Source organism: Rhinatrema bivittatum, chromosome 2 (assembly GCF_901001135.1).
Source record: "Rhinatrema bivittatum chromosome 2, aRhiBiv1.1, whole genome shotgun sequence".
Classification (NCBI taxonomy): Eukaryota; Metazoa; Chordata; class Amphibia; order Gymnophiona; family Rhinatrematidae; genus Rhinatrema; species Rhinatrema bivittatum.
The window spans coordinates 579,088,874-579,107,969 of NC_042616.1; the positions used below are offsets into that span (position 1 = coordinate 579,088,874).

The following is a 19,096-nucleotide window of genomic DNA, read 5'->3' on the forward strand; positions in this document are numbered from 1 at the left end:
TGGTAATCAGACGTTTAGGATGTTCCAGCCGTGATGATTCCGCTGGTCTCTATTCTACCCTTCTTCAATACTCTTAGCAAATAAATACATGCGGCATTCCCAACAGCAGTAAAAATACAAGAGAAAAGCTGATGTTCTCTTTGCAAATTTACATCATTAAGCTGCCTTGGATTGTAGAATTAAATGCATTTCTTGATTTATTAAGAGTAGAAGAACTGCTTAGCACAGGATTGCTTTCCCCTTTACTCTGTTTATGATTTATTTCAGCTTCAGAAACAATTGAGTCCACGGAGAGGAGGAAACCTACTAGATGACCAAAAAGATGGGAACATGTGTCCAGTTTTTACCCAGGGGAACCTCCATGTACCTCATTCACTGGGGATACGATCCTTCTCAGATTCTGAGGCTCTGCAGTTCGAGGAGCCAGCTCTTTCCAAGCTGAAAGAATCTGATCGGTGCTCGGCTACTGAAAACCTTTTCTTGGATGCATTATCCCTGGATAGTTTGGATGAGTCCGATGTTCCTACACCTCGTAGATTAGAACGTGAGGCCTTCTCACCGTGTTTGACTGAGGTAATGGGATTCTTCCCCTATATTTATTTTGAACTTTGTAAGGGGAGCACTTTGTTTAGTGCTTTGTCCTCTACAACAGTGGTTCTCAACCCAGTTCTCGAGGCACAAGCCAGCCAGTTGGGTTTTCAGGATATCCACAATGAACTTACATGAGAGGAATTTGCATGCACAGCCTCCACTGTGTGCAAATCTATCTGTTACAAATTCATTGTGGATATCTTGCAAACCTGACTGGTTGGGTGGGTTCTGAGGGACAGAATTGAGAACAACTGCTTTACATTGCATTGAAATTACAACTATTGTACCCTGAGGGTTTTCTTTGACCCTTACTGATTACAGTGGAGCATCAAGAAATATTGGTCATTTCCTGTACAATTTCAGTACATCACAGTACAGCGTGGTATGTTTATTCATTTTGAAAGGTAATATTTTAGATTGTGGTTTGGGTGTGAGTGTGACTTTCTTGTGTAGGAAGCTGATAAGATTATTCTGAGTCACTAGAGGAAATTATTCACCCCAGTCCCCAGTCCAGAAATGCTTCATGTGTTTCCTTAGATTTCCGTAGCTCCTTGGGAACAGATCTGTTTGGATACATTACAAATTATTACTGTCTTTTGAATTGCTACTGCCCTAGCAATTCAAATTCATTATGAATTTCCAGCCATCATTTCTTAAATAATTAATTGAGCTACAGTGTTTCTTGGTTAGAATACAAAATTATAGATAGACAGTAGTGTAGCCCTTACTGGAGGGGGTAGCTCCCAAGGGAACACAAACTTACTTATTCACGTCTACTCCGGGTAGCAATTGACTCCCATGGTTGAGTCTCTATCCCATGTCGGAGTCTTTTAATGGGGGGAAGCTCTCACTTATGGCCCAGACAGTGGTGTTTTGCTTCCAGTGTGTGTTATTAGCAGCTGCATCCCAAGGGGTGAGATGCTGGGACAATCAGACAGGACCAGGCTCTGGATGTTAAAGCTTACTGATTGTGCTTTAAAGTCCATTTGTCCAAAAAAAACTCAAACAAACTGAAGTTACATCTGATTGTTGGTACATGTGTATATTTCTCTGTAGGTAGGTGTCCTTTGTTTCAGACATCCGAGTAGAGCTTCCCCATGATGATTTTAAATGCGCAAAACTCACCCAGCAGCTAACCGAGATTCCTATTGAAGGGGGTCCCCTCAGGTACAGCAAAATAGTCCTACCTGAATCTAAATCCTTTCTGGACTCCCAACCCGACCTGGTCACATAGATGGAGATCCGATTGGGGTTTCCTTGTCTTGCACTTTCTCCTTAGTTCTATTAGGGAATTCTCTAGCAGGGAAAGTCAAACAGGGGGTTCAGGATTCCTGAGCTCTGCATCCCTGTGGGGAAGGGCGAGTCAGAAAATACCTCCCCACAATGCAATTGTCCAAACTGTGAAACTGTGGCGCATTCGCAATCTGAGACACAAAACTTGGGGGAAAAAGCTAATGATGAGCTTGTGGATAAAATCGAGGACATTGGAAGCTGGAGCCATAGATGAAATATTAGGATCCAGAGGGGCCCCTGAAACTGAGGCCTTTTCTGATGCGTTAGAGGTAGTGAAGTTCATCTGTGGATATATCCTGGAGAAAAGGAGAGGGAAGCTTCAATGGACAGGGCCCACTGATCTTTAGGCCTGGCATTCCAAAATAAACCTTGGTATATATTGTGGCATATCTGCATCTCTTCTATGTAAAAGGCCCTTGTCATATGGAAAGTGAGAGCCATGAGGAGTTTTATTTGGAAAGGGGAACATATAGAACTCTATAATTACCTCTCCCCAATGACTTGAAAATGATGCAAGGAATTAAAGCCTATAATGGATGCTTTGAGATCGGAGATATATATGGCTCTACTTTTTTGGAATGTTTATCTCTATGCATAAGTTAATGTATTAAGCTGAACGTTTACTAATTTGATACTTTAAAGGTTTTTGTAAGGGTTGGTAAGGGCTATCCGGGGTGGCATCATTCCTTTGGAGGAGTGCGTGGGGCGGGTTCACACTAATGTACTGACATTCTTGGGGGTACAGGTGGGTTGTGGGAGGGGGTGGGGTTGGGTTGGGTTGTTGGAGCCAGAGGGGTTATATAAGTATACTGTGAAGTATCTGGGGGAGATGGATTGGAATAGCAAATTTCAAGGAAAGTAGGACTATAAGGGATATAAAGGGGCAAGTGTTTACAGGAGAGGCTGTTGGATGTTTTTTGTCTCTTTGATATGTCTTCCTTAAAGGTATTATTGAATGTGAAGGGTCTCAAGTTGCCTATGAAGAGACAGCTATGGCTGATTTAAGAAACCAACTTCACAACAATTGATGAAAGATTGACAAGTTATTTACTAACATGTTTTTTGTTTCTAATAGGATACAAAAACCTCGGTAGGGAGGGAATTGGGATAGCTAGGGATTTTGCAGTTGAAATTTTGGATGTTAAGATGCAGGGAGGGGAGATTTTTGGTACTAAATATGAGAGAGAGCTCTCTGATTATTTCTTTGTAAATATCTATACTCCCAGTAATGGACAGGATGTATTCTTTACTCATCTAGGGGAACAACTGTGTAGGTGGATAGAAGGCTGTATTATAGTGGGTGGTAATTTTAACTTTACTATGGCACTGCAACTGAACAGCTCTGCAGGGTATAATTTGGCCCAACGATTGCATAGAAACTGACCTAAGAGTCTCATATCCTCCTGTGAATATATGGAGATCTTCTCATCCAAGCTTGAGGGATTCCACTCTTTTTTTTCTAAGGTACATCTCTCTTATTCTAGAATAGATTTCTTTTTGGTTGATGAGCCTTGTTTGTCGGGCCAGTTTACAGTGGAGATTGGTCCAATTATCTAGTCGGATCATGCTCCAATTAATTTTCAGTTTACACCACAGAAAGAACATAAGAAATTGCCATGCTGGGTCAGACCCAAGGGTCCATCAAGCCCAGCATCCTGTTTCCAACAGAGGCCAAAACCAGGCCACAAGAACCTGGCAATTACCCAAACACTGAGAAGATCCCATGCTACTGATACAATTAATAGCAGTGGCTATTCCCTAAGTAAAATTGATTAATAGCCATTAATGGACTTCTCCTCCAAGAACTTATCCAAACCTTTTTTGAACCCAGCTACACTAACTGCACTAACCACATCCTCTGGCAACAAATTCCAGAGCTTTTTGTGCTTTGAGTGAAAAAGAATTTTCTCCGATTAGTCTTAAATGTGCTACTTGCTAACTTCATGGAATGCCCCCTAGTCCTTCTATTATTCGAAAGTGAAAATAACCAAGTCATATCTACTCGTTCAAGACCTCTCATGATCTTAGAGACCTCTATCATATCCCCCCTCAGCCGTCTCTTCTCCAAGCTGAACAGCCCTAATCTCTTCAGCCTTTCCTCATAGGGAAGCTGTTCCATCCGTTTATCATTTTGGTTGCCCTTCTCTGTACCTTCTCCATCGCAACTATATCTTTTTTGAGATGCGGCGACCAGAATTGTACACAGTATTCAAGGTGTGGTCTCACCATGGAGCGATAAAGAGTTTATTCTGTCTAGAAGCTAAATGATTCTTTATTAAAGGATAATTACATATGTGAAAAAATAAAAGCAGCAATCTAGGAGCATCTTATGTTTAATGATCGAGGTGTTTCAGTACAAACTCTGTCTGAAAGCAGTTCTTCAAGGTAAACTGATTTCCTGGGCAGTGGCTAAAAAAGAATAAAACAGAATTAAAATCACTGATTCTATTCTCAAGCTAGAATACTTACATAAAAAGACAGGGAATCCTAAATAGCTTAAACATTTAGCTGGAACTGGACAGGGGAAAGCTTAAAGAGCTTGATATTGAGGAAAGCCAATATAAATTAGATTATTTAGTTAATCATACTTTGAATTCGGTAATCAAATAGGCTTGGAAATTTAAAATGGCAACAATCTATTAACTTGATTCTAAAATTGAGGAGGAATCTGGAAGCATGGTGTTTGAGGTTGATCTAATTAGAAATCGGTTTGTCAGGTTTTATAAAGATCTATATACTACACATGATTCCATTCAGGAGATAGAGAGAGATCATTATTTACAGCAAATTTTACTGCCAAGATTAGATACCAAGAGCTCAGTCAGACTAGTTAAGGAAATAGTAGGTCAGGAAATTTTGGCAGCTATAACCTCTTTTAGTTAATAAAGTGCCAGGGTTAGATGGGTTTTCTAGTCTATTTTATAAAAAAACGTTTGTGATATTCTACTAGTGCGATTATATAATACTCTCTTCAAGACACTGATCTTAACCACTTTTATAAATATGGCAGGAATTACTGTGCTAGCAAAACCAGGAAAAGACCCCTCAGTATGTGGCTCCTACAGATCCATTTGATTGATAAATCTGGATTTAGAATTTTTAGCAAAAATCCTGGTGATACAGCTACAGGGAGTTCTTCCTATTTTCGTTAAGGAAGACCAATCAGGTTTTATTCCTGGGAGACAGACAGCTGATAAGGAACATTTTTAATTTGTTATGCTGAATAGATAGGGAAAAGACTGAGGCTGCATTACTGGCAATCGATGTGGAAAAAGCATTCGTCAGAGTGCAGTGGGATTTTATGTTTAAGGTCTTACAAAAGGTGGGACTGGGGCCTAATTTATTGACCTGGATTCAGAATCCATTGTATTCTCATCCAGAGCCCAGGATAAAGTCAATGAAAGATACTCTAAGTCTCTTCAGTTGGGTAGAGGATTAAGGCAGGGGTATACTCTATCCCTATTGCTATTTGCGTTAGTAATAGAGCCATTCACTGAGAGGATAAGGCAAGTGGGATAAAACAAAGAATTTAAAATCTCACTCTTTGCTGATGATGTCTTCTTCAATATTATAAAGCCTTTTTTTCACTCAACCTGTATTAGGGGGAGATAGAATGCTATGAGAAAGTATCTGATTTCAAAGTTAATGTGGGGAAATCTGAATTGTTGAGTAAAAACCTTTTGAAAGTGTGTAGAATGAAGGCAGCTTCTCCTTTCATGTGGGAAAAGGGGAGCATAAGATATTTGGGAATCCAATTAGCAGCAGATTGGAAAAAAAATTCACTTAAATTATGAATCCTTGTTGACTAAATGCAGGATTTATTAAATTGGGACCAAATTGAATTGTCATGGTTGGGACATATAGCTGCTATGAAGATGACAATTTTGCCAAGGTGGTGCTATTTCTTTCAGACTTCACAAATTTGTGTCTTGGATGCTTTTCTGAAAGTATGTCAACAGCAGATATTTAGCTTCATATGGAAAAGGAGACCACCGAGGTGCCAGAGGATGTGGCTAGTGCAGTTGGTATAGCTGGGTTTAAAAAAAGTTTGGATAAGTTCTTGGAGGAGAAGCCCATTAACAGTTATTAATAGAGAATAGCCATTGCTATTATTGGCATCAATAGAATGGGTTCTACTTAGTGTTTGGGTACTTGGCAGGTACTTGTAGCCTGGATTGGCCACTGTTGGAAACAGGATGCTGGGCTTGATGGACCCTTGGTCTGACCCAGTATGGCAATTTCTTACGTTCTTAGTAATGTATCTGAAAAAGATATCTGAAGGTTTGGCAGTACCCAATTTTAAACAGTACTATATGGCGGCATAAATCAAGTTATGTCAGTGGCAATTAGCAAATTTTCACAAAGAATAGTGTAAAATAGAATAGCTATATAGGAGGCAAATATTGAGTAAAATACAGGCAACTCGCCAAAATACAATTGATCACTCAATAATTTCAAGCGATGTGAGTTTAGTCTAGTGAATAGTCATAAATGAATAGTTAAAGAGCATCAGAATTATGCTGCAGACAGCATACATATCTTCCATGCTGTTAGGTCTGGTACATGGCAATTTCAATCACTTGGTCTTGGTATATACATTGTTCCTAATATATATTTTTGGGGAATTTGCATGTTAAAACGTAATAAAATCCTTGGAGAAACACAATGATTTGACCAAAAGAATGTTCTTAATTACTTAACTTGTATAAATGCTGACCATCCTCGACACTGGTCCAGCGTTTTGAAATGAACCATTTCTTCATCAGGGATAGCACTAGTTGTCTGCGATGTCCTATGGTTATAGAGTGTGATTAACCGAAGTCCAAAATACTGTCTCCTCGGGGGACAAATTGTCACCTGATTATGTAACTTAGATGTTCTTCAGAGTTGTTCTCCTTAACTGCTGGAGGTCTACTGAGCCTCTCAACGGCATAATTCAGCAGTACCATCTTTGCCAATTCCTCCTGTCATATGACTCTTAATTGTTTCCCTTATGATTAGTGGAGTGTCTTCAACTGACGGACGAGGTACATGGATGCCGGTTTCTCCTAACAGGCTGTGAGAGCCACTCTCCTGCTTTCCTCTTGTTTAGAGCAGATAAGGATATGGTGTTTCAGAAGTTTTGTAGGAATAAAGACCTGCAGTTCTGTGGTCAGAAAATACAAGTCTTTCCAGATGTATCCCTGGTGACACAATGTCGAAGGAAGCAATTCTTGCAGTTAAGGAATAAAGTTCTAGCATTAGGGACCACTTTCTTAAGTTTCCATGTAAATGTTTGCTAACTCATCAAAAGAATAAATTTGTTCTTGCTGACCCTCTCCATTTTGAGATATTTCATCAGAGATAAAGGCATGGGATGATTTGTTGTCAGGTAGACATTGTGGGGCCATTGCAATAAAGTGCACACATGTTTACCCTCTGTTGAATGAGCGTTTTGGATGAGCTAGAGTAACACCCGATACAGTAAGGGGATTGGCGTGTCTAAAACGTGTGCCCAAACGAATGCGTATATAATAGTGCTTATCACATGTAAATTCCATGTCGATGAGGCTATTGGCTATTACCCTGCGATGCAGAAAATTGCTGGTCACCCAATGCACCCTTTTTAACCCAGCAAACTTAATGCCAGCTCCGGGGCTGGCATTAAGTTATACAGCGAGTCAAGGGCACATGAAAAAAAACAAAAAAAAAATACTGTTCTCTGTGGGTCTTCTTAATTAGTATCCTCGTGATACTAAGAACTACTACTTTCAGTGATTAAAATTTAAGGAAAAATGTAAGGGCTTGATAAAAAAAAAAAGAAAAAATTCTGGCTGCATAATATACACGCACAATCTACACGCTCCAGGCCGATTTCGCTGTGTGTATGTTGTGCTTGTAAATTATCTGCAGCAGGATAAAACGGACACTTGCACTGAGCACCCGTTTTCCTTATGCGCACAGAGCTACGTCTCCTGGGCACTTGCATTTGAGCTCGAGGGACGCACAATTTCCCTAGCACATCCTTTTTAACACGCCAGCCCATTTAAATATAGCAACAGGTGCCCAGGAGAGGTGGATGTGCGCGTATTAGGAAAACAGGTGCTCAGTATTACATTGGCCCCTGTGAGTAAACTGTCTCTTCCTCTCTGCATTTTCATGTATTTATTCTTTTGGCTATTTTCTTTGTTTTACCACCAGGAAATGAGGACTAGTTTATGTTAATGCTAAAAATTGTTTATGTATTAATGTTTGATATATTATGTCTGCATTTACAATGATGTTTTTATATTTGTTGTAAATGGAGTAAAATGTAATAAAAATTGAAAGAAAGATTGTTATAAGGGCATTGGAGGATGGTTACAAACAAACATGAATACATCCCTGCATTCAATCAGAGGTACACACAGTACCTTCAGGTGGCAGCAGATATTGATGTTACATAGGTCATGACAGGAAGTACCTAACCTGAATGATTAATTTTTGTTGCAGGAAGATGATATGCAGAAGGGAAACCTTCACAGGTAAGCACCAGGTTGTGTGTGTGATTATCTCTCAACATGGACTGGTTAGTGGATTGATTTTTATTTGTTTTGACTTTTTTGTGATAGATTTTTGATAACTTTATTTTAACAGTTTTTAACAGAACTCAAGGGCTGGATAAAAACCAGCAAGGTTTGTATTTCTGGTGCTAGAAAGCAAAATAAATCTATTTGGTATTCTTATATGCAAGTGCCATTTCACTCATTTCCTGTCTTCATATTGATTTATTGTCTTATGTCAGCCATCTACATTACTAAGTGTTAAAATGTTCTTCATTGAAAACTGAAGTAAAAGGCAAAAATACCACTATAGCTGTCTTAAAACACAGTAATGTCTCTGGGGCTTCTCCTGGAGCTAGTGGCAGATTTCATAAACCCTCTCTGCGATTTTCTACACCATTACTCTCTACGTTGATATATAGGCTCAAAAACAGAAGAAAATGACATTTATTCCATGGAAAAAATGCAGAACTTTGACCAAAGCTACTCTGAATTTTCACATTAATATTCCCAATTTCTTCTGTAATCCTGGCATGTTTGTTTTTTTGGAGGAAAGGGGAGTATATATTGGCTGAAATATCAGTCCAGAAACTGACTCTTTCTTCGCATGTGGGATTTTAAGTAAAAAGGGCGCTATACACAACAAATTATGTTGTATGAAAATGTTTTATTTTGGTTAATTCAATACTTTTTCTCTCGTTAATCCTTCATTCCAAGATCCTTCTATATTAACTCACTCCAGTCCAGCTCACTAAAATGTACTGGACTGCCTCCAGTCATTGTACAATATTTATTTTTTTGCATCCTGTCTCATATGTAGGGCAAGTACTAAAACCAGTTCCTGTAGTTGAGTGAGTTTTAGTGGTGATAAGTCATGCTCTTTAGTTGAGCACTTCAGTCTTTATTTCTTCTGTGTGTATACATGTGTATATATATGTTTGTTTGTGTGTGTGTATATATATATATATATATATATATATTTTTTTTTTTTTTTTTTTTTTTATTCTGTCCATCTTTCAGAAGAGGTACATCATGTGTGCCTTTTTTTTTTAAATATATTTCCTCCCATTTATACTTCATGCTGAAGCAGCTGCCTTTGACTTACAGGCTGATACAGTACAGTGCGCTCCAGCAGAGCTCACTGTTAACCCGCATTTGGACGCGCGTTTTCGACGCACTAGCTTTACCCCTTATTCAGTAAGGGGTAAATAGCGCATCGAAAACGCACGTCCAATCCCCCTGAAACTAATAGTGCCCGCAACATGCAAATGCATGTTGATGGACCTATTAGTTATTCCCACGCGATTCAGTAAGTAAAATGTGCAGCCAAGCCGCACATTTTACTTTCGGGAAAGTGCACAGAAAAGCAATAAAAACTGCTTTTCTGTAAACCCTCCAACTTAATATCATGGCGATATTAAGTCGGAGGTCCCAAATGTTAAAAATAATTTAAAAAAAAGGAAATTTAAAAGCGGCTCGCGGGTTGAAAACCGGACGCTCAATTTTGCCGGAGTCCGGTTTCTGAACCCGTGGCAGTCAGCGGGTTTGAGAACCAATGCCGGCAAAATTGAGCGTCGGCTGTCAAATTCGCTGACAGCCGCCGCTCCTGTCAAAAAAGAGGCGCTAGGGACGCGCTAGTGTCCCTAGTGCCTCTTTTTACCGCAGGCCCTCGTTTGCATGCGGGCCGATACTAAATCGCGCGCACAGGAGAGTGGCCTGTGCGCGCACCGGGAAAGCGGGCACTCGCCCGCTCTCCCATGACTTTTACTGTTTCGGCCCGTTAGTGAGGAAGATGCAGTTGGCATAGAACAGCATGGAGTAGCAGCCCTCTTGTTAGAACAACAGGCTGAGAACCAGGGAAGTTGGGGTCCAAATCATTCTGTTGCTGCTACTGCTTGTGACCTTCCATAAGTCACTTTAGCCTCCATTGCCTCAGGTACAAAAAGGGACTGTAAGCTCTCTGTACCTGAATGTAACTCACCTTGAGCCAGCAATGAAAAGGCGTGAGCTAAATATGAATAAATGCAGCTACTGTCAGTCCTGCTTTTTGACCAACCACTAGATGCTGTATCCAGGGTAGTACCTTACTCCTACTTTTCTTCATTTGTAGAAAGTGCTGCTTTGGCAGCACTCTTGGTGCAAGGAGCAGCTATCTGACACAAGAATTTAAGTTTGCTAGTAGTGCAAAGCACTGGACCGAATGGCAAGTCACTAGCAAGGATTTTAAATGTAACTTAATCATTCACTGTTTATGTTCAAAAAGGCTCTTGGGAGTAACAGACAGTAAACCAGTTTCATAAACTGTTTTATGGACACAGATCATTATTAATACAATTTGCCCAAATCAAGATTGATCTGCGTTTGAATAAATATAGAATACAGTCCCAGGTTTCCTTAAATTGTTTGATCTTCCTGGTCAAGAGAGGCTTGCATAATTAGGGGTGACACAGTGTCTGTTCGAGAAGGTATACAACAGTTTCTGTGATTCATATAAGGCTCTACATTCTCGTAATTGTATTTTCTTGTTTCCTTTTTCCCAGAGCTATGTCTGTTTCTTCCATGTCTGAATTCCAGCGTTTGATGGATAGTTCTCCTTTCCTCCCCGACAAGAACCTGCCTTCGAATAGTGCTAAAGAGGATTTAACGCCACCTTTGTCACCTGATGATCTAAAGTACATTGAGGAATTTAACAAAAACTGGGATTACCCTAACACAAGCCATGCTGGGGCAGCAGAGGTGCCAATGGAAGCCTGGGGGGAAAAGACAGAAATCGTGAAAGTGGGAAATGATTCCACTGTAGATCCATTCCAAGCATCATCGTGGTACCTTACTACCAGTGTTACCATGACCACCAACACCATGACCAGCCCTGAGCACTGCCAGAAACCCTTGCTGAGAAGTCACGTTACTGAGAAAATGGGGGTTCGGGTCTTTCATAGTCCACCAGCAGTTCGTAGGTTTGATAACTCTGTGGTAACTGGTAATGAGGGAACAAACCAGGTCGATCCAGACTTTTTGTTTTCTGTGACCAAAGTTAAAGGAAATGTAAGTGAAGCAAAAGGAGGTTCGTCACAGGTGTTTGGAAGATGGAATTGTGACCTCACAAAACACCATAAGGACTACCTGGAAGGTGGTCTTCATACTGTTGAGCGCCCCATTTGTACGACTGTCGGTTTTGCTTCATCTCTGTACAACATGAGTGATGACATGAAGGAAGTAGCCAACTCTGTCAGAAATGCAATACGTTCCAACTCAGGAGATCGTCAGTTCAAAGACATAGCTTGTCAGACCAATGGTAGGAGAAGTACAGGAACACAGACCATCCAAACTATCAGTGTTGGCTTGCAAACTGAAGCCTTGCGAAGTATCACCAGTAGTCCACTTAAATGTGTGACACCAAGGGGAGGCTCCACTCCTGTATCATCTCCATCAAGAAGTTTGAGGAGTAGGCAGGTGACCCCAGCCATTGAAAAGGTACAGGCCAAGTTTGAGCGCTCTTGCTGTTCTCCCAAATATGGTTCTCCAAAGTTACAGAGGAAAACTCTTCCAAAAACAGATCAACCAAATAATCGGGTCTTGCCAGGAACTCCTCAGAAAGGGTTCAGTGAGTCTGCATGGGCCAGATCCACCACCACCCGGGAGAGTCCAGTTCACACCACTATAAATGATGGCCTATCAAGTTTATTTAATATTATTGACCACACCCCAGTGGTTTGTGACTCTCTTCAAAAACTGTCTAGGCCAAGTAGCAGGTCTAGGTCAGCAGAACCCCGGGCAGAATTTGGGCTCATGCAGGAACTGTGTATGGAAGTCCGTGGAAGGTCACCCAGTCCTATCCGATTAGGAGCAGAGACACAAAAGGAAGATGTGGCTGAGTTCATAAGCATTAGACAGGATCTGTCTGCACCCCCAGGGTACTCTCTGGCAGAAAATGCTGCCAGGATCTTGAACAAGAAACTTTTAGAGCATGCTTTAAAGGAAGAGCAAAGACATACGCCCAACAGTCCAACCAGCCTCCGAAAAGACAACATAGGAGACTTAGTAAAAGCTGAAACAGGATCCATTGAGGTAACGGTTGTTCCCTAACATATTTCTTCATTTTAGTAAATGTATTTTATGCATAGATGACACATGTTAGGAAATGCATGACCCTGGATGAACAAAGGACTGCTGGATTGAGTAGATAAAATTAACATGGAGGTTTAAACAATTTCAAGGTCAGTTATTCATGGCATCAAGTATCACAGAGTACTTGTACACTGCAACATATTGATCAAATAAAATGGAAGCAAACCACTTAACCAACTTCAGGAAGACTAAGCAGTGATACAGTTTATCCTGTTTTTTACCATAAGACAAATGCAAAAAGACAGATTTTGAGAGGGGAAGGAATAACCCATCCTTTCTGCGTGTGTGTGTGAATATATGTGTGTGTATGTGTATGTGTGTATATATATATATATATATGTAGTACAGGATTTCTTTATTCATTTGTACAATAGTGAAAAACAGGATTAGACAAAATTGTTTGTGCATGCATGGCGCTACCTGACAATTCTGGTCACGTCATTTAAGGTAGTATTTCAACACATCCATCCATGAGTTGACTACAGTGGAATGCACTGTTACAGTTGTATATGGGTATTATATAGCACTGCACATCCACGGAAAGTAAACACATTAACCATTAAGTTATTTTCTAGCTACATTTTTACTCTGTTTCAGGAGCCACATTTCTACTAATCTTCTGGGTTGGAACTGCTCATGAAGCACTGTTAAGAGACAGAGGGCGTAAGATCAGTTATAGGCATGATCAGGCAATGTAAATATGATGATATAAACAATAATTGTATTCATGTTTTTATATACCATAGCATTTTAAATAAAAGGGCTGAATGAACATATTGAGCAATTACCAAGTTGACACTGCCAGGACCTGATCCCCTTACACCTCAGTTTTATTCAGCTGTTATAGGCAGACAACTTAGACAGCAGAGCTTTACATATGACCTTTTAACAGTTATGCAGTATTTATTTATTGATTGATTGATTCATATTCTGCTTTTTGGCACTTCAGAGCGGAATACGTTCAGGCATTGTAGGTGTTTCCCTGATCCCAGAGTGCTTACAGTCTAATTTTTACAGTGATTTTAATGTGATTTTAAAAAAGAAAATGGCAGCAGATAAAAGACCAAATGGTCCAGTCAGTTTGCCCAGCAAAGTGTTCAGGTTTGTAACTGGCACTCTGTACAGGTTACCCCCCCCCCCCCTGTAACTGTGCAGGTCCCCCCCCCCCTGTAACTGGCACTCTGTGCAGGTTACCCCCCCCCTGTAACTGTGCAGGTTACCCCCCCCTGTAACTGTGCAGGTTACCCCCCCCTGTAACTGGCACTCTGTGCAGGTTACCCCCCCCCCTGTAACTGTGCAGGTTACCCCCCTGTAACTTTGCAGGTTACCCCCCCTGTAACTGGCACTCTGTGCAGGTTACACCCCCCCCCCCCCCCGTGTAACTGGCACACTGTGCAGGTTACCTCCCCTGTAACTGTGCAGGTTACCCCCCCCCCCTGTAACTGGCACTCTGTGCAGGTTACCCCCCCCCCCCGTGTAACTGGCACTGTGCAGGTTACCCCCCCCCCCCCGTGTAACTGGCACTCTGTGCAGGTTACCCCCCTGTAACTGTGCAGGTTTCCCCCCCCCATGTAACTGGCACTCTGTGCAGGTTACCCCCCCTGTAACTGTGCAGGTTACCCCCCCCTGTGTAACTGGCACTCTGTGCAGGTTACCCCCCCCATAACTGGCACTCTGTGCAGGTTACCCCCCCTGTAACTGTGCAGGTTACCCCCCCCTGTAACTGGCACTCTGTACAGGTTACCCCCCCTGTAACTGTGCAGGTTACCCACCCCCCCTGTAACTGGCACTCTGTACTGGTTACCCCCCCCCCTAACTGGCACTCTGTGCAGGTTACCCCCCTGTAACTGTGCAGGTTACCCCCCCTGTAACTGGCACTCTGTACAGGTTACCCCCCCCCCCCTGTGTAACTGGCACTCTGTGCAGGTTACCCCCCTGTAACTGTGCAGGTTACCCCCTCCCCCTGTAACTGGCACTCTGTGCAGGTTAACCCCCCCCCCCTGTGTCACTGGCACTCTGTGCAGGTTACCCCCCTGTAACTGTGCAGGTTACCCCCCCCCCCCTGTAACTGGCACTCTGTGCAGGTTACCCCCCTGTAACTGTGCAGGTTACCCCCCCTGTAACTGGCACTCTGTACAGGTTACCCCCCCTGTAACTGTGCAGGTTACCCACCCCCCCTGTAACTGGCACTCTGTACTGGTTACCCCCCCCCTAACTGGCACTCTGTGCAGGTTAACCCCCCCCCCCCCCCTGTGTACCTGGCACTCTGTGCAGGTTACCCCCCTGTAACTGTGCAGGTTACCCACCCCCCCTGTAACTGGCACTCTGTACTGGTTACCCCCCCCCCCTAACTGGCACTCTGTGCAGGTTAACCCCCCCCCCCCCTGTGTAACTGGCACTCTGTACAGGTTACCCCCCCTGTAACTGTGCAGGTTACCCACCCCCCCTGTAACTGGCACTCTGTACTGGTTACCCCCCCCCTAACTGGCACTCTGTGCAGGTTAACCCCCCCCCCCCCTGTGTAACTGGCACTCTGTGCAGGTTACCTCCCCTGTAACTGGCACTCTGTACAGGTTACCCCCCCCCCCCCCGTAACTGGCACTCTGTGCAGGTTACCCCCCCTCCCCCTGTAACTGGCACTCTGTGCAGGTTACCCCCCTGTAACTGTGCAGGTTACGCCCCCCCCTGTAACTGGCACTCTGTGCAGGTTACCCCCCCCCCCCCCCGTAACTGGCACTCTGTATAGGTTACCCCCCCCCATGTAACTGGCACTCTGTGCAGGTTACCCCCCCTGTAACTGTGCAGGTTACCCCCCCCCTGTAACTAGCACTCTGTGCATGTTACCCCCCCTCCCCCTGTAACTAGCACTCTGTACAGGTTACCCCCCCTGTAACTGTGCAGGTTACCCACCCCCCCTGTAACTGGCACTCTGTACTGGTTACCCCCCCACCTAACTGGCACTCTGTGCAGGTTACCCCCCCTCCCCCTGTAACTGGCACTCTGTACAGGTTACCCCCCCTGTAACTGTGCAGGTTACCCACCCCCCCTGTAACTGGCACTCTGTACTGGTTACCCCCCCCCCCTAACTGGCACTCTGTGCAGGTTAACCCCCCCCCCCCCCCCCTGTGTAACTGGCACTCTGTGCAGGTTACCCCCCTGTAACTGTGCAGGTTACCCCCCCCCCTGTAACTGGCACTCTGTGCAGGTTACCTCCCCTGTAACTGGCACTCTGTGCAGGTTACCTCCCCTGTAACTGGCACTCTGTACAGGTTACCCCCCCCCCCCCCCGTAACTGGCACTCTGTGCAGGTTACCCCCCCTGTAACTGTGCAGGTTACCCCCCCCTGTAACTGGCACTCTGTGCAGGTTACCCCCCTCCCCCTGTAACTGGCACTCTGTGCAGGTTACCCCCCCTGTAACTGTGCAGGTTACCCCCCCCTGTAACTGGCACTCTGTGCAGGTTACCCCCCTGTAACTGTGCAGGTTACGCCCCCCCCCCTGTAACTGGCACTCTGTGCAGGTTACCCCCCCCATGTAACTGGCACTCTGTGCAGGTTACCCCCCTGTAACTGTGCAGGTTACCCCCCCCTGTAACTAGCACTCTGTGCAGGTTACCCCCCCTCCCCCTGTAACTAGCACTCTGTGCAGGTTACCCCTCCCTTGGTAACTGGCACTCTGTGCAGGTTAACCCCCCCCCCCCTGTAACTGGCACTCTGTGCAGGTTCCCCCCCCCCCCCCCGTAACTGTGCAGGTCCCCCCCCCCCGTAACTGGCACTCTGTGCAGGTTACCCCCCCCCTGTGTAACTGGCACTCTGTACAGGTTACCCCCCCCCCCTCCCCCCTGTAACTGGCACTCTGTGCAGGTTCCCCCCCCCCCTCCCGTAACTGTGCAGGTCGTCCCCCCCCGTAACTGGCACTCTGTGCAGGTTACCCCCCCCCCCCTGTGTAACTGGCACTCTGTACAGGTTACCCCCCTCCCTGTAACTGGCACTCTGTGCAGGTTACCCCCCTGCAGAAATGGTTTCCATTCTCTAGTCATTGGTGATCCTCTGCTTATCCCAATCCCTTTTGAATTCCATTACTGTTCTGGTCTTCACCACCTCTTCCAGTATGGCATTCTGGGCATCCACCATCCTTTCTATGAAGGAATATTTCTTGTGAAGTCCTTTCTAGTGCCCACAGATACTTAACATTATACTACCGTGCTATACACCCATTACAGTGCATTTCAATGTAGCTGACTCAGTGGTGGACTGTTACTTCACGTTAGATCCCATTTCTTTTTCTGTGAAATGTGAAGATGATTAAATATGTTCCCAGACCAAAGTAGCATCCCTGCATGCCACAACATGTATGCATTATGCTCTTGAAAAGATTAACGTCCGGTGACCTTACCTAAAGATTCTGCTGATTGGTAAATTGTTGAAAAGCCATTTTTTGAGGGAACAAAATAATAAACATCAAGGTGGGAAGAAATGCATCACAGATCTGCAGTAAGCATGTCATTCATTTTGTATATATTCTTAGGTCTGTGTATTCTTTTCAGTTCAAATGATGATCTGAATTAAACTGGAACTTTTGGAGACCTGCATTCAGAAAAAAAGTCTTGGCAAAATTGAATTGACTTGCTGAAAAACAATTTGCTTTCCTGTCCCCAGTTACCTATGAAACAAAACTGGTCCTTGTACCAAAAAAGTCCCTTGGTTTTTTTTTTACTTCCCTGTGTGCCTCTATTAAGCATGACAAAACAATTGAAAAAAATGCATGAAGCAATGACTGGCAGCTCATTTTATTCCTTGGGCTTTAAACTACCTTTCCGCTTTGGATATGCTAACTAAGCTATTGCCTCCTAGAAGTTTGCTGAAGATGAGAATATATATGGGGTTTTTTTGGGGGGGGGGGGGGGTTAGAGAATTTTGTTTTTACAGCAGATACTGTTTGGGGTTTTTTATTTTGTTTTGCTCAGAGCTGCTTACTGGCAAATTCATGTTCCACTACAGTGGATGCAACTGTGTCAGTGCATGATCCTGCTAATTCACTAAACCACTATCTGAACTAACTTAGTTTATAAAGATTGCTGATGAGAAATTTGTCTTAGCCAGTTAGTTACATGGAGGCACTGTATGAACTGTTGCTCTTTATGCCATGAAATTGAGAGTAGTAATAAGCAGTGAAAAATAACTACCCAAGGTCCTGGTGCAAGGAAGCAATGAGTGGTAGGAAGAGCCAAGGAGGACCTGTTCAGCATATGGGAAGCTGCAGTAACATTGGTCACTGAAAGAGGTTATTTAGCTCCTCTGCCTCCTCCCCCAAAAATAAAGATGATTATGGGGGAAGTGATGCAGGAGAGCATGGAAGGGGTTTCAGAATGGTTAAGTAAACATCACCAGTCCTCATAAATCATTCATCAAACAAAATCAAGGAATATAAATCAATCATATTAGTAAAACCATACTTATAAAAAGAATATGTCTAATGATCTAAGAAATAAAATAGCATCCAATAATTAAGAGCTCATACAAAATTTTAAAAATTCCCCAAACAACAATAAATTATTTCAACATGGCAGACACAGACATCCAATAAGTAAAACTTATAAGGATGGAAAATTCACCACTCTTAATACCTGAAAACTTTTTATTTGCAGTCATCCTGAGTAAGGCATGGATTAGGCAGCACAAATTTTCTTCACACAGATACCCCCCCCCCCCCCCCCCCAAGGCAGGCTCCCATACACACGCGCGCACAACCCCCCAGTCAGGTTCCCATTCACGCACACGCGCGCACAACCCCACAGTCAGGTTCCCATTCACATGCACACGCGCGCACAACCCCACAGTCAGGTTCCCATTCACACGCGAGCACAACCCCACAGTCAGGTTCCCATTCACACGCACACGCACACGCGCGCACAACCCCACAGTCAGGTTCCCATTCACACGCACACGCGCGCACAACCCCACAGTCAGGTTCCCATTCACGCACACGCGCGCACAACCCCACAGTCAGGTTCCCATTCACACGCACACGCGCGCACAGCCCCACAGTCAGGTTCCCATTCACGCACACGCACGCACAACCCTCCAGTCAGGTTCCCATTCACACGCACACGTGCGCACAACCCTCCAGTCAGGTTCCCATTCACGCACACGCGCGCACAACCCCACAGTCAGGTTCCCATTCACACGCACACGCGCGCACAACCCCACAGTCAGGTTCCCATTCACGCACACGCGCGCACAACCCCACAGTCAGGTTCCCATTCACGCACACGCGCGCACAACCCCACAGTCAGGTTCCCATTCACGCACACGCGCGCACAACCCTCCAGTCAGGTTCCCATTCACACGCACACGCGCGCACAACCCTCCAGTCAGGTTCCCATTCACACGCACACGTGCGCACAACCCTCCAGTCAGGTTCCCATTCACGCACACGCGCGCACAACCCCACAGTCAGGTTCCCATTCACACGCACACGTGCGCACAACCCGCCAGTCAGGTTCCCATTCACACGCACACGCGCGCACAACCCCCCAGTCAGGTTCACACACACACGCGCGCA

General features: G+C 44.1%; 1 protein-coding gene across 2 annotated transcripts in view; it reads left to right on the top strand.

Annotated features, from left to right (window-relative positions):
- MTCL1 (microtubule crosslinking factor 1) overlaps positions 1 to 19,096 on the top strand; it is a 375,130-nt gene that overhangs the window by 327,180 nt on the left and 28,854 nt on the right. For both annotated transcript variants that reach the window (XM_029591011.1, XM_029591012.1), the window contains exons 12-14: positions 268 to 573; positions 8,356 to 8,387; positions 10,946 to 12,473. In XM_029591011.1, the coding sequence (XP_029446871.1) occupies positions 268 to 573; positions 8,356 to 8,387; positions 10,946 to 12,473 (1,866 nt within the window). The remainder of the gene's footprint in view (positions 1 to 267; positions 574 to 8,355; positions 8,388 to 10,945; positions 12,474 to 19,096) is intronic.